Below are 16103 nucleotides of genomic sequence, written 5' to 3' on the forward strand. Positions count from 1 at the left end.
ACTCTGAAGTGCTGAGTATGCTATCGTGTATGTCTGGATAAACATTTGAATCCACTGAGAACCAGAACACTCCCTCTTGGAAGAACTGGGTCACCCCTTTCTTTCTTTCTTTTTTTTTTTTTTAAGATTTATTTATTTATTTATTTCACAGCCAGAGATCACAAGCAGGTAGAGAGGCAGAGAGAGAGGAGGAAGCAGGCTCCCTGCTGAGCAGAGATCCCGATGCGGGGCTCGATCCCAGGACCCTGGGATCATGACCTGAGCTGAAGGCAGGGGCTTAACCCACTGAGCCACCCAGGCGCCCCTGGGTCACCCCTTTCATAATGAGAGTCAGAAGAGGGAAGAATGAGGCAGGCAAAAAACCATGAGTAATAATGGGCACGTGGGGTTTGGGAATCCCAGGACCTAAGAACATGGCCAGAAAGGGGGCCTAGGAATTGTTGTCAAGAAGGAGACTGCCTGAACACCAGCAGATCAGTCTAAGGCTGGTAACATCCATGGTGGGTCTTTGTGCCTAGCACGAAGTCTGGCAAAAGGTACAGACACATTCAGTAAGTGCTGGAGGAAGGAAGGGCAAGAGAGAGGGTAGTAAGGAGAAGGAAATTCATTCAAGCCCGGATGTTCATCCAGGCACGGCTGGGCCAAAAGGCAGCAGCCTCAAGACATGATCACAGAGGAAGGCAGAGCCGTTAGTAAGTGCCTGGCTCTTGCAACAGACAGCATCTACCCGTGGGAGATTCTAGGTCTACATATAACCAGAGGCAAATACTGACTCCCCTGAATCTCTGAGTAAGGGGCAGGTTAACAGGAATCCAGACACAGGAGCCAACCACTGAGAACATCACAACTCCTTTCTAAGATAAGACAGCGACATTACCCAGACTCCCCCTCTTCTCTGTCGTCTTCCTCTGCTCCAGCCCCAGGCCCACCCATGCCCCAGCCCCGCCCAGCCCACCTCTCAGTAACCACCACTGCTGGGTCTGGTGCAGAATTTTCCTCTCAGTGTCTTGAGTCCTAGGGATATGGCAGCGATGTTTCATTTGCATTCCAACTGAAAGTGGAGCCCAGATGTGGGAAGGAAAAAAACCTCATTTTTAGGTGGACTTTACATAGATGATCTCATCTCATCTCCTCCTTCTAAAGGAAGATGCTGGGGGGAGACTGGGTGGCTCAGTTGCTTAAGCATCTGCTTTCAGCTCAGGTCATAACCTCAGGGTCCTGGGATCGAACCCCATGTGTTGCTCCCTGCTCAGTGGGGAGCCTGCTTCCCCCTCTCCTTCTGCCCCTCCACCTCCCACCCTGCTGCTCATACTCTCTCCTGCTTTCTCTCAAATAAATAAATAAACAAAACCGTTAAAAAACATTTTTTTTTAAAAAAAGAATCTCGGTTAATTTCTAGTTCTGACTCTCCACTTTCATCAAATTTCTATGTAATATGAAATATATTATACAGACATAATAATGAAAGTTAACGAAAAAATAAAAGTGATGAAAGTTAACATTTATACATCACTCATGAAATGCACGGTAGTGTTCTGAACAGTTTACCTAGGTATTGACTAAATCTTCTCTCATAAGGAAACTGAAACTTGGAGTTTAAAGAAATTGCCCAAGGCCACAGATGTGAGGTTTCCAACCCAGCCTGCCTGGCTCTAGAATCCATCTCCAAACCAAAAATACGCCGAGTTCAGAGGGAAAGCTTGTAGGGCAAACATGCAGTGGCAGAGCCTGGGATGTAGACTATCTTGGTTTTACAGTTCACCTGGTAACTTCTTGACAATTTTGGAAAGGTCACAAGCATGACTCAGGTTAACGTCTTCCCAGTCTCGCTGTTCTGACCGGGTGGTAGCTGCTATGCTCTCAGGGGCAGTTTAGGAACCAAGGAAAATGGTGACAAATGAGGCACGTGCTTGAGGCCAGAAGCGTCTCTCCAAAGCCTTAAAGCCTGGGCGGCTCGGACTCCAACATCGCCGCCGCCCCTCCCCCTCGCTAACTTCCCCGCAGGAAGCCTGTCCCGTCTGGGCGCAGCGTGACGGGAAGGTCTGTGTGCACATTGACTCCTCCAGGCCCCCAAACCGCCTGTGCCTCCCAGAGCCTGGAATCTCCCTGGTGCCAGGAAACAACGTGATGCTGCCAACATGTATTTGTCATTCCTAAAGCATGGTTCCCCACTCCAGGCAAACTGAAAAGAAAAGCACAAAATTCCGAATTTGCAGCCAGTTACCTCTGCTGCTGTTGCTGGTGGCAGTCAGGCACTATAAAAGCAGGAAAAGAGCAGGAACTATACTTCTATTCAGACAAGAGCTGCTGCAACCATGGGGGAGAAAACTGTCATCATCTCAATCTTTGGGTAAACACCAAACGAGAAATGTTAAATTCACAAAGTTTGGACAGGGACCCCAGTACCACCCACAAACAAGTTTGACTTGCCCTCTGTTCTTCATCCATGCTTTCTTGCCTACTTGGAGAGCATAAAGGAAAGTATAAACAAACACATACATACATACAGGTATGTAATGATGTTGAATGGTGTCGTGAGGGGAGTGCAGTCCCTAGGGTCAAGGCTTCCATTTAATCAAGAACCAAGACAGCAAACGTCACTACAGTGAAAGCACTCTTGTATCTCTCCTTCTTACCTCGTTGGGCTTTGCCACCCTCCTGATCCAATCTGCTATGACATGAGCAGAGGCCACTCTCTCTCAGCTATCAAAGAGGGATGGTTTTCAGACACCAGTGAGGAGGGGATGCCCCCAAACTGTTGCCTACAGATCAAAGGCTCTGATCATCATTAATAAGGCTCTAAGAGACACTCCCTCCTCAATGTTACTTCCATCCGCTACCTTTAAATACAGCTCTCTAGATTTGTATTTTATACACCTTTCATGTGCTGTTTTGCTTTAGGGCATGCTTTCTTTCCCTCTAAATATATTTTGGCTCTGTTTTCCCCACTGAGAATCAGCTCTTTTTCATGGCTAAAGATGTCTTTTTCCTCCTTCTTAGTTCCTAGATTTTCATGGCTGTGCCATCAGATCAAGTGAAACACATTGGCATAGTGTCCCCACATTTTCTCTCTCTTTAGACAAAGAGGCACAACCACAAAATATTTCTACCAAGCTTAAACCAAAATTTGGACCAAAGAAAATAGCTAAAAACCTCTGTAGGAAATTTTAGTTTACTGGAAAGTCCAAGTTGCAGACAGATACAAATGTCCTTGTCCATATTTTAATTTAGAGAAATAATTTAATTTAGAAGTAGATTCACTGTGGTTGGGTTTTATCATTATTATTTGCTATTTCCCTTTTCTGAGCAGTCTGACCTTTGGGATTGTTTCGTAGAAATCTTATTTCCACGATAGGCAATGTCAACATTATCCCAGGCCACCTGGCATCAACAGCCCAAGTTCCTTTATTCCGAAGTTGATAGCTTCTAGACCTCACTAAACAAGTCCGTGATATTGTTCTGTTCAGCCTCTTTCCTATTTTACTCTATCTTGCACACATGAAGCGCTAGATTTCTATTTGGCTCAAGTAGAGAAAAACGAAGCTAGAGCCTTTCCATGCCTTGGAAAGGAGAATATGAAGTTGTGGGGAAACTGGTCTTAAAGAAATCTTTATTGTTTTCAGTACTGACATAAGTGAGAGTTTTGGCAGAGCCACAGGGAAAGAATCAAACAGAATCCACTTAAGAATCAAACTGAGGGGGGCGCCTGGGTGGCCCAGTGGGTTAAAGCCTCTGCCTTTGGCTCAGGTCATGATCCCAGGGTCCTGGGATCGAGCCCCGCATCGGGCTCTCTGCTCAGCAGGAAGCCTGCTTCCCCCCTCCCTCTCTGCCTGCCTCTGTGCCTACTAGTGATCTCTGTCTGTCAAATAAATAAAATCTTAAAAAAAGAAAAAAAAAAAGAATCAAACTGAGGGACTGAGTTTTGCTTAAAGGAAAAGTTGATGATCCCAAGGGCACGGCAACAAGACAAAATGGAGTTCTAGTTGTTCTTTATCCCTAGAAAACATTTGATCTGCAAATACCGAACTACAGCACGGTTAGGACCAGACTAAAAGGAGAACCTTTTCCAAACCCTGTATCTCCATAAGAGTGGAGTTAAAGGTTCTTGGATGGGTGAAACTGAGAGAAAAGAGTAAGACCAGTAAGAACAGCTGCCGTGGTGTCCACACCTGCTACACAGGCTCTGTGTCTAGGGTCTTAACTGCAGCTGCTCCCAGGGCCACAAGAGGCTCATAATCACGGACAATGAGGCAGCAGCTGAGATTAGTCAGAATGGAATCTGGGCCAAGCTAGAGGCTGTGTAAGAGACAGTAGCATTCATTTTTTTAATCTAGTCCATTCATCAATCATTCATTCTTCTCACAAAGCTGCTCCTTGAGCAGAGGAGAGAGAACCTCGTAAGTGATTTTAGGTACTGTTCGTGGTCGCGTGTCACGTGCCATATGAGTGTAGTCCTTTGCATTCTCCTACAGCAAAGGACGTGGAGAACACAGTAGCTCTGGAGTAACATAATGGTACCAACACTGAGAGACCGACATATCGTCTTACCTATACCCACAGGAAAGCAGACCCAGTGAACGTTCGCTCTTAGTAAATGAACACATCTCTCACTTCTCAAAAGAATAAAATTCCCAGGCTTTATTCGTTTCCCCATTTCTTTTTGTAGTTTGGAATGCTCTGAGAAAATAATATTGATAAATCAAAATTCTGCATCTCTCTCTCTATATATTCCAGAATAGTTGATGGCTTCAGGAAATGCTCCATCTCCTAAAATGTTGAATACTACAGCCTTCAAGTGCTGATGCTAAGATCCAGCAGTCTCCCAAATTTCCATGGCCCAAGAAGCCAAACACGTGGGAGAAATAGTGTAGAAGACAGAGCCAGAAGACCAGTGTTTAAGTTCTGTTTCTGTCTATTTAACCTTGAGATATATTACTGAAACTTGGTTTCTTCCTCTAGAGAATGGGGATAACATTGGCTTCCTATTTTATAGAATAGTCATAAAAAAGACAGAGCCCGTGAAAATGTTTTATAAACTAAAGTGCCATACAACTTTGAGATATTACTTTTAGTTGAAGAATAGTCTTCTACCCGTCTATTTATAAGTTGCAAAAAATTTTTGCATATGCATTTACATGCACACATACTCACATAGGTATTTGCATGTCTCTACATGTGTGTATCCATGTTCATATATGTATTTACACGTGTATTTGGGCACACACACGTGTGTGTGCACACATGCATGTTTTGAGGGCAGGATGAGTGGGCCCATAGTTTTTATCTGTATCTCAAAGTTATTACCTAACATTGGTTAAGAAGCTCTGGTCTGGATGATGTCCCACATGATCAGGCATCAAAAATATGCAATTTAAAATCACTAGGAGATTCTACTAAATGCTTAGTAGGATGGCAACTTTATCAACAAGGCAAGCACTATAGAGCACTGGTGAGGGTGTAGAGAATCTAGAACACTCACACACTACTGGTGGGAATGTAAAATGGCACAGCTACTTTGGAAAATGGTTTGGCAGTTTCTTGTAAAGTTAAGGATAAACTTACCATACGACCCAACAATTTCACTCTTAGTAATCTACCAAAAAGAAAGAAAACATGTGCCCAGACAAGACCTGTGCACAAATGTTTACAGTAGCATTATGCAGAAAAGACCAAAATTGAAAGAAAAATCTCCAATATCTTGTGAATGGATGAACTAAATGATTTATATCCATATAACAGGATATAGCTCAAAAATCAAAAGGAATGAAGAACTACTAAGTGCTACAACATGGATGAAACTTGAAAACTTTACATTAAGGGGGGAGGAGTCAAGATGGCGGAGAAGTAGCAGGCTGAGACGACATCGGGTAGCAGGAGATCAGCTAGATAGCTTATCTAACCATTGTGAACACCTATAAATCCAACGGGAAATCGAAGAGAAGAAGAGCAACAATCCCAGAAACAGAAAATCGATCACTTTCTGAAAGGTAGGACCTGCGGAGAAGTGAATCCAAAGCGACGGGAAGATAGACCCCGGGGGGAGGGGCCGGCACCCGGCATGCGGCGGAGCGACGGAGCACAAAATCGGGACTTTTAAAAGTCGGCTCCACTGGGAGACATCGCTCCAGAGGCTAAACTGGGGGGAAACCCAGGTGGGGTCAGCATAACCCCAGGTCCTGCGGGGTCACAGAAGGACTGGGGGTGTCTGAGTGCCGCAGAGCTCGCAGGTATTAGAGCGGGGAAGCCGGCTATAGCGACAAAGCCGAGGAGTGAGCTCTAAGCCCAGGGTTACCTTGTGCCGGTCGCAGGCTGGGTGGGCTCGGAGCGCGGCCGGAGGCCACGGAGACAAAAGCGACCCGGCGCTTTTCTCCAGCTCCAACAATTGACTGCTTTCCTCGAGGCGCGACCGCAAGCCAGGGAGGCGGGGCTATTGGGCGCTTTGCTCTGAGAGTGCACTGAGGAGCGGAACCCCAAGCTCTCGGCTCCTCTGGGCCGAGAGATTGGGAGGCCGCCATCTTCATTCCCGTCCTCCGGAACTCTACGGAAAGCGCTCAGGGAACAAAAGCTCCCGAAAGCGAACCCGAGCGGATTACTTAGCCCGGCCCCTGGCAAGGGCGGTGCAATTCCGCCTGCGGCAAAGACACTTGAGAATCACTACAACAGGCCCCTCCCCCAGAAGATCAACAAGAAACCATCCAAAACCAACTTCAGTCACCAAGAACAGCGGAATTCCACAGCAGGAGAAAGCAAATCCTACCTGGACAAAATGACAAGGCGGAAAAACTCACCTCAAAAAAAAGAACAAGAGGCCGTACCGAAGGCTGGAGACCTAATCAATACAGACATAGGTAGCATGACAGATCTAGAGTTCAGAATGACAATTCTCAAGGTTCTAGCCGGGCTCGAAAAAGGCATAGAAGATATTAGAGAAACCCTCTCCGGAGAGATAAAAGCCCTTTCTGGAGAAATAAAAGAACTAAAATCTAACCAAGTTGAAATCAAAAAAGCTATTCATGAGGTGCAATCAAAAATGGAAGCTCTCACTGCCAGGATAAATGAGGCAGAAGAAAGAATTAGTGACATAGAAGACCAAATGACAGAGAATAAAGAAGCTGAGCAAAAGAGAGACAAACAACTACTGGAACACGAGGAGAGGATTCGAGAGATAAGTGACACCATAAGACGACACAACATTAGAATAATTGGGATTCCAGAAGAAGAAGAAAGAGAGAGGGGAGCAGAAGGTATATTGGAGACAATTATTGGAGAGAATTTCCCTAATATGGCAAAGGGAACAAACATCAAAATCCAGGAGATGCTAAGAACGCCCCTCAAAATCAATAAAAATAGGTCCACACCTCGTCACCTGATAGTAAAATTTACAAGTCTTAGCGACAAAGAGAAAATCCTGAAAGCAGCCCGGGAAAAGAAGTCTGTAACATACAAGGGTAAAAACATTAGATTGGCAGCGGACCTATCCACAGAGACCTGGCAGGCCAGAAAAAACTGGCATGATATATTCAGAGCACTAAACGAGAAAAACATGCAGCCAAGAATACTATATCCGGCTAGGCTATCATTGAAAATAGAAGGAGAGATAAAGAGCTTCCAGGACAAACAAAAGCTGAAAGAATTTGCAAACACCAAACCAGCTCTACAGGAAATATTGAAAGGGGTCCTCTAAGCAAAGAGAGACCCTAAAAGTAGTAGATCAGAAAGAAACAGAAACAATATACAGTAACAATCATCTTACAGGCAATACAATGGCACTAAATTCATATCTCTCAATAGTTACCCTGAATGTTAATGGGCTAAATGCCCCAATCAAAAGACACAGGGTATCAGAATGGATAAAAAAACAAAACCCATCCATATGCTGCCTACAAGAAACTCATTTTAGACCCGAAGACACCTCCAGATTTAAAGTGAGGGGGTGGAAAACAATGTACCATGCTAATGGACATCAGAAGAAAGCTGGGGTGGCAATCCTTATATCAGATCAATTAGATTTTAAGCCAAAGACTATAATAAGAGATGAGGAAGGACACTATATCATACTCAAAGGGTCTGTCCAACAAGAAGATCTAACAATCTTAAATATCTATGCCCCTAACATGGGAGCAGCCAACTATATAAACCAATTAATAACAAAATCAAAGAAATACATCGACAGTAATACAATAATAGCAGGGGACTTTAACACTCCCCTCACTGAAATGGACAGATCATCTAAGCAAAAGATCAACAAGGAAATAAAGGCCTTAAATGACACACTGGACCAGATGGACATCACAGATATATTCAGAACATTCCATCCCAAAGCAACATAATATACATTCTTCTCTAGTGCACATGGAACATTCTCCAGAATAGACCACATCCTGGGTCATAAATCAGGTCTCAATCGGTACCAAAAGATCGAGATCATTCCCTGCATATTTTCAGACCACAATGCTCTGAAGCTCGAACTCAATCACAAGAGGAAATTTGGAAAGAACGCAAATACATGGAGACTAAACAGCATCCTTCTAAAAAATGAATGGGTCAACCAGGAAATTAAAGAAGAATTGAAAAAATTCATGGAAACAAATGATAATGAAAACACAACAGTTCAAAATCTGTGGGACACAACAAAGGCAGTCCTGAGAGGAAAATATATAGCAGTGCAAGCCTTTCTCAAGAAACAAGAAAGGTCTCAAATACACAACCTAACCCTACACCTAAAGGAGCTGGAGAGAGAACAACAAAGAAAGCCTAAACCCAGCAGGAGAAGAGAAATCATAAAGATCAGAGCAGAAATCAATGAAATAGAAACTAAAAAAACAATAGAACAAATCAACAAAACTAGGAGCTGGTTCTTTGAAAGAATTAATAAGATTGATAAGCCCCTGGCCAGACTTATCAAAAAGAAAAGAGAAAGGACGCAAATAAATAAAATCATGAATGAAAGAGGAGAGATCACAACCAACACCAAAGAAATACAAACAATTATAAGAACATACTACGAGCAACTCTATGGCAACAAATTTGACAACCTGGAAGAAATGGATACATTTCTAGAGATGTATAAACTACCACAACTGAACCAGGAAGAAATAGATAACCTGAACAGACCCATAACCAGTAAGGAGATTGAAACAGTCATCAAAAATCTCCAAACAAACAAAAGTCCAGGACCAGACGGCTTCCCAGGGGAATTCTACCAAACATTTAAAGAAGAATTAATTCCTATTCTCCTGAAACTGTTCCAAAAAATAGAAATGGAAGGAAAACTTCCAAACTCATTCTATGAGGCCAGCATCACCTTGATCCCAAAACCAGACAAGGATCCCACCAAAAAAGAGAATTACAGACCAATATCCTTGATGAACACAGATGCGAAAATTCTCACCAAAATACTGGCCAATAGGATCCAACAGTACATTAAAAGGATTATTCACCACGACCAAGTGGGATTTATTCCAGGGCTGCAAGGTTGGTTCAACATCCGCAAATCCATCAATGTGATACAATACATTAATAAAAGAAAGAGTAAGAACCATATGATACTCTCAATAGATGCTGAAAAAGCATTTGACAAAGTGCAGCATCCCTTCCTGATTAAAACTCTTCAAAGTGTAGGGATAGAAGGCACATACCTCAATATTATCAAAGCCATCTATGAAAAACCCACCGCAAATATCATTCTCAATGGAGAAAAACTGAAAGCTTTTCCGCTAAGGTCAGGAACACGGCAGGGATGTCCGTTATCACCACTGCTGTTCAACATAGTACTAGAAGTCCTAGCCTCAGCAATCAGACAACAAAAAGAAATTAAAGGCATCCAAATCGGCAAAGAAGAAGTCAAACTATCACTCTTTGCAGATGATATGATACTATATGTGGAAAACCCAAAAGGCTCCACTCCAAAACTGCTAGAACTTATACAGGAATTCAGTAAAGTGTCAGGATATAAAGTCAATGCACAGAAATCAGTCGCATTTCTTTACACTAACAACAAGACAGAAGAAAGAGAAATTGAGGAGTCAGTCCCATTTACAATCGTACCCAAAACCATAAGATACCTAGGAATAAATCTAACCAAAGAGGCAAAGAATCTATACTCAGAAAACTATAAAGTACTCATGAAAGAAATTGAGGAAGACACAAAGAAATGGAAAAATATTCCATGCTCATGGATTGGAAGAACAAATATTGTGAAAATGTCTATTTTACCTAAAGCAATCTACACATTTAATGCAATCCCTATCAAAATCCCATCCATTTTTTTTAAAGAAATAGAATAAATAATCCTAAAATTTATATGGAACCAGAAAAGACCTCGAATAGCCAAAGGAATATTGAAAAAGAAAGCCAAAGTCGGTGGTATCACAATTCCAGACTTCAAGCTCTATTACAAAGCTGTCATCATCAAGACAGTATGGTACTGGCACAAAAACAGACATATAGACCAATGGAACAGAATAGAGAGCCCAGAAATAGACCCTCAACTCTATGGTCAACTAATCTTCGACAAAGCAGGAAAGAATATCCAATGGAAAAAAGACAGCCTCTTCAACAAATGGTGCTGGGAAAATTGGACAGCCACATGCAGAAAAATGAAATTGGACTATTTCCTTACACCACACACGAAAATAGACTCAAAGTGGATGAAGGACCTCAATGTGCAAAAGGAATCTATCAAAATCCTTGAGGAGAATGCAGGCAGCAACCTCTTTGACCTCCACCGCAGCAACTTCTTCCTAGGAACATCGCCAAAGGCAACAGAAGCAAGGGCAAAAATGAACTATTGGGATTTCATCAAGATCAAAAGCTTTTGCACAGCAAAGGAAACAGTTAACAAAACCAAAAGACAACTGACAGAATGGGAGAAGATATTTGCAAACGACATATCAGATAAAGGGCTCGTATCCAAAATCTATAAAGAGCTTATCAAACTCAATACCCAAAGAACAAATAATCCAGTCAAGAAATGGGCAGAGGACATGAACAGACATTTCTGCAAGGAAGACATCCAGATGGCCAACAGACACATGAAAAAATGCTCCACATCACTCGGCATCAGGGAAATACAAATCAAAACCACAATGAGATACCACCTCACACCAGTCAGAATGGCTAAAATTAACAAGTCAAGAAATGACAGATGCTGGCGAGGATGCGGAGAGAGGGGAACCCTCCTACACTGTTGGTGGGAATGCAAGCTGGTGCAACCACTCTGGAAAACAGTGTGGAGGTTCCTCAAAAAACTGAAAATAGAGCTACCCTACGACCCAGCAATTGCACTCCTGGGTATATATCCTAAAGATACAAACGTGGTGCTCCGAAGGGGCACGTGCACCCGAATGTTTATAGCAGCAATGTCCACAATAGCCAAACTGTGGAAAGCGCCTAGATGTCCATCAACAGATGAATGGATAAAGAAGATGTGGTATAAATACACAATGGAATACTATGCAGCCATCAAAAGACATGAAATCTTGCCATTTGCGACGACGTGGATGGAACTAGAGGGTATCATGCTTAGCGAAATAAGTCAATCGGAGAAATATAACTATCATATGATCTCTTTGATATGAGGAAGTGGAGATGCAAGGTGGGGGGGTTTGGGGGGAGGTAGGAAAAGAAAAAATGAAAAGATGGGATTGGGAGGGAGACAAACCATAAAAGACTCAATCTCAAGAAACAGACTGAGGGTTGCGGGGGGGGGGGAAGGGGGATGGGAGAGGGTGGTGGGGAAATGGACATTGGGGAGGGTATGTGCTATGATGAGTGCTGTGAAATGTGTAAACCAGACGATTCACAGACCTGTACCCCTGGGGATAAAAATACATTATATGTTTATTAAAATAAAAAAATTAAAAAAAAAAAAAAAAAAGAAAACTTTACATTAAGTAAAAAAAGCTAATCACAAAGACCCTAGTGTATGATGCTACTTACATGAAATGTACAGAAATGGCAAATTAATAGGAACAGAAAACAGATGTGTGATTGCCTGTGAGTGGGGGAGCAAGGGCGGCCTCAAAGAAAATTTGGAGGTAGACGGAAAAGTTCTAAAACTAGATGGTGGCGATGGTTTCGCAACTCTGTACACCGACTAAAACAATCACTGACTTGTACCCATATAGTTAGTGACTTGACGGTATATGAGTTACACCGCAATATAGCTGTTTTTAGAAAAGACGTGAATAGGGGCGCCTGGGTGGCTCAGTGGGTTAAAGCCTCTGCCTTCAGCTCAGGTCATGACCCCAGGACCCTGGGATCGAGCCGGCATCAGGCTCCCTGGGAGCCTGCTTCCTCCTCTCTCTCTGTCTACCTCTCTGCCTACTTGTGATCTCTGTCAAAAAAAAAAAAAAAAAAAGATGTGAATAATGGACCCGATGTTTCGCGATGTCATTGTAAAATAAATGAAACAAAATATTTACCTGTAAAATTATTTTAGTCTTGCACATATAGATGGTATTTTAAAATACTGTCATTTAAAGAAAAGTGTTCTTTACGCTCTCTGTGCTGCAGGTTCCCCATCTATAAAATAGAGATGATAAAAGCAACTTCCTCATGAGCATTGGTCAAGAAAAACCAATTAACAGATATGAACAATTTAGAAGAGGGCCTGCCACAATAAGCAACTCATTGTAGACACCAACTAGCAATCTCGTGTCGTTACCAACAACATATATTTTGTAAAATAAATTTAATTTTTTTTTCTCATGGGAAAAATGACCATTCATGGTTAATCATACTTCCCCAAGGTGGCATAAATAAAATTCATATTATTAGAGGCTATTCAAAAGGGATGTGGAAAAATATCATAGCTGGAAATTTGGAGTTCCATGGAATATATCACGGAGAACACAGTCAACAAAACCTCCTTTGGGTTATATTTTCATTTCAGAACATACAGTCGATTCAAAAAAATAAGCTTAGTCTTCCTTCCCTCAGTCATCATCTCCTTATCTGTCTAGTTGCAGTGCCTGCCCATGCCGAACCTCTTCCTTATCAATTACAGGATGAAGGAAAATACTCGCCTCTGGAAATAATAAAACTAGAAGGTGCAGAAGTTGGCATTGATAGTTTGGGAAAACCATTTGTGTTCAACTGTACGCCTCAGTCTGGAAATAGGACTTTTTGCTTCTGTGCAACCTCAAACCAAGAAATGAAAAGGTAATTCGTTACTCTTTGATCTTAGGAGTTTCACTTTGGGTGGAGGAAATGCTTCTTCAATAGCACTCTTACAGATTTGGGGGATTGGAAGTAGAGGAGGGAATGGCAAATTCACAGCGTGAGTCAATCAACTTTTTCTGAAGAATGAGAAGTTTGGTTCTTTATTATTCCTCCATTTTTTTTTAACACTTTCTAAAGAACAGAAACATCTTCTCCTAACTCATTTACTCTAGACCTCCACATTTTCTAAAAAAGTTTAGTACTGTCATGGTTCACATCTAGCTTCCCAAATTTATCAGATTTATATATTTTAGGCTAATTGGATGGGTAGTCTCAGGTACAAAAATAATACAGTAGGCTTGACATTTTGAAGCATACAACCCAACTGGAGGGTCAGGCTTTCTAAGACAGTAGCCTACAAACTCTTAAGAATTTAGTGACTTATGATCATTATTCAGTGTATCAGCCTAAGGGAACGGAGATCATTGGTCAATCCAGTGAGCCAAATGAAAATTTGAGTGTAAGTGCTGCTAATTTAGGGTGAAGGTAGGATGCAGTGAGAAAGAACGAAAAAAATGTAAGAGGTCAACAGTGTGTCAATGGCATGTCTCTTGAAGAGGTTTTGGACTCAGCTCGAATTTTAAAGAGAGGCCTAGCCCTGAAACCTCTTAGTCAAACAATATACTGTTCCTATTTGTGGAACATTATTTGTTCAAATACGTGCTGCTTTAAAGGACAAATAGGGAAATATGATAATAGTAACTTGATGGTATTTAATCATGGATATTTGTTGGGTAGCTAGCTAATGTGTCCAAGACACTGTTTTAAGTTCTCCACAGAATTATTACTATGTTTAAATATCAATTCTTGCCTTCAGACAAACTCTGAACCAAGAAGAGAGGGCGTTCAGTTCGATATTTGTAATGCAAAATAGAAATTGAGAAGTGCTATAAGAGAAAGCAAAAGGGTCTGGGAATTAAGGGTGGGGAGGGAGGATCTCTCATGGTGGGGATGAGGGAGGAGTTGATGAGGGATGTGGCAGAGGATCAGACAAGCCTGCAAAAGATGAAATGGAACCAGGGAGGACAGAAGGAATCAGTCAAACTTTTGGGGAAGAGAGCAAGCTGTAGGGCTTGATTGAGAGTTATAGAGTTTAAAAGAAAGTTGAAAAAGACTGACAAATGATGTGGGGCAGATAGACTGGGACCTGGCTAAGGAGACAAGACTAAGAAAATGCAGTCTGCACTAAAAGTGGCCTGTCCAAGGAACCCTTGGGCAGGGGGCTAGGACAGTGACTGTTTGCGTCTTTCCAGGCTGTACTAGCCAGCCAGTGCATTCCAGTCAGGAACACCAACTGTTTCTAGCCCTGCTGGTGGTCATAAATCTACCTACATTGGTAAAAATAAAAGAATGAGTGAATTTTCTCTTACACACTAATGAAACTATAGTAAAGGAGAAGGATAACAATGACTTATTTTAAATATGCCTGGTGGGGGGTGGGATTTTACCCTCTAGTAATACCAATTTTGTAAGAATGTGTGGCCTTTCAACTATGATCTTCAAGCAGTGAAATATCTCTGAGCCTCGGGACTGTTCTGTCTGGAAGATGGGTTTCCAGGGAGAACAACAAGCCCCTCCCAATGATACTTAACCGGCCCCCAAAGGAGAGTGCCTCTCATTGGACTGTCTTTCAGGTGGCTCCAGGCAATGGACAAAGCAACCCATCCTGTCCGCCAGGTAAGGTATCTGTGATATTCACCTCTGCCTTCATTCTGCTTTTTTCTCAGAGGGGGGGAAAGGATCAAGTCGGATGTCATGCAGTTCACCCTGGGACTTCTCAGATCTCTAAAAGCTGGGAAAGAGGATTTTAAGTGAACAGGGTTTTCTATTCAGATTCTAGGAGGGAACTTGCATTCCTGCTGTTCTTTTTATTTTCACAGGCTTGTGTGACATTTCTCTCAGTGAACTTGCTGGGTAGTCACATATTGGGGTGGGATTTCCGTTTCACACAGCGCAGTCCAGGAGGTTAAACCACTGCTTCTGTTTTCTTTTCATTCCTTAAGTACAAGATCTCGGGGATGTCTTGGGATTGTGCTGTTGGCTGAGCAGCTTATTAGAAAACGAATGTCTTATATTCAGAAATGCAGTGGTTTAAGTTCATATCCTTGTTTTGGATACATACTAGCCCACCTTTCACTGTCCCTACCTGTTCACAACTCCCCGTTTGAAGCAATATACTGTTTAATTTAGGCTTGATCTATAAAGTGATAACTTCATAACATCAACAGGTGAGTTACTCTTTAGGCCCTAAGATATTTGATAACCCCTTTTCTGAGCTAGTGCAATCACCTGGCTGGGCAGGGGAGATGGTTTTAATGTCCAATTATTCCATTTTTATGCTTTGTACAAGATTTCTAATAAGGTTATAGATTTCCTTTAAATATGCTCACCTTCTCACAAAATGCCACATAGGCAAAAGATATTTACAATCCATTATCTTCCCTACAGATTCTGGCTCTTGAACATTCAGGAAAATTTGGATTGTTTGAGCTTACACGTACTGCCCTGTGTCCTATAACTGTCCTTTCTGAACAATCACTGGCATCATCATATGATAAACAACGAGACTTGTGTTTCATTTTACCTGGAACACAATGCTCAACGCACTCATCCATCTCTCCAATGTGTCATTCTAATGAGCATGATGTTTTTAAGAGGGCTCTGTTCTGCTAATGCACTCGGAGTATCTATTGCAGAATGATAAAGGCACACCCAAACTCCCAGCAGGCTTCCACCTCACAGCAAAAAATATAGTCAGCTCTGCATCCTGAAATCTTCTGCACCGCCTTGTTAAAACTGAAGTGCAAAAAATGAAACCAAATAAAGAAGGCCTGGCCAGCACCTGGCCGGGCAATTATGATAAGGAGATGAAGCACTGT

At 42.2% G+C, this 16103-nt stretch overlaps 1 protein-coding gene across 1 annotated transcript in view; it reads left to right on the forward strand.

Moving 5' to 3' along the window:
- LOC308343283 (uncharacterized protein) overlaps positions 1–16103 on the forward strand; it is a gene marked incomplete at its 5' end in the record, with an annotated part of 33978 nt that overhangs the window by 5874 nt on the left and 12001 nt on the right. Inside the window, 2 exons of the mRNA XM_080804321.1 lie at positions 13010–13164; positions 14859–14901. Of these exons, the coding sequence (XP_080660447.1) occupies positions 13010–13164; positions 14859–14901 (198 nt within the window). The remainder of the gene's footprint in view (positions 1–13009; positions 13165–14858; positions 14902–16103) is intronic.

This window comes from Martes martes (genome assembly GCF_963455335.1).
Source record: "Martes martes genome assembly, chromosome: 5".
Classification (NCBI taxonomy): domain Eukaryota; kingdom Metazoa; phylum Chordata; class Mammalia; order Carnivora; family Mustelidae; genus Martes; species Martes martes.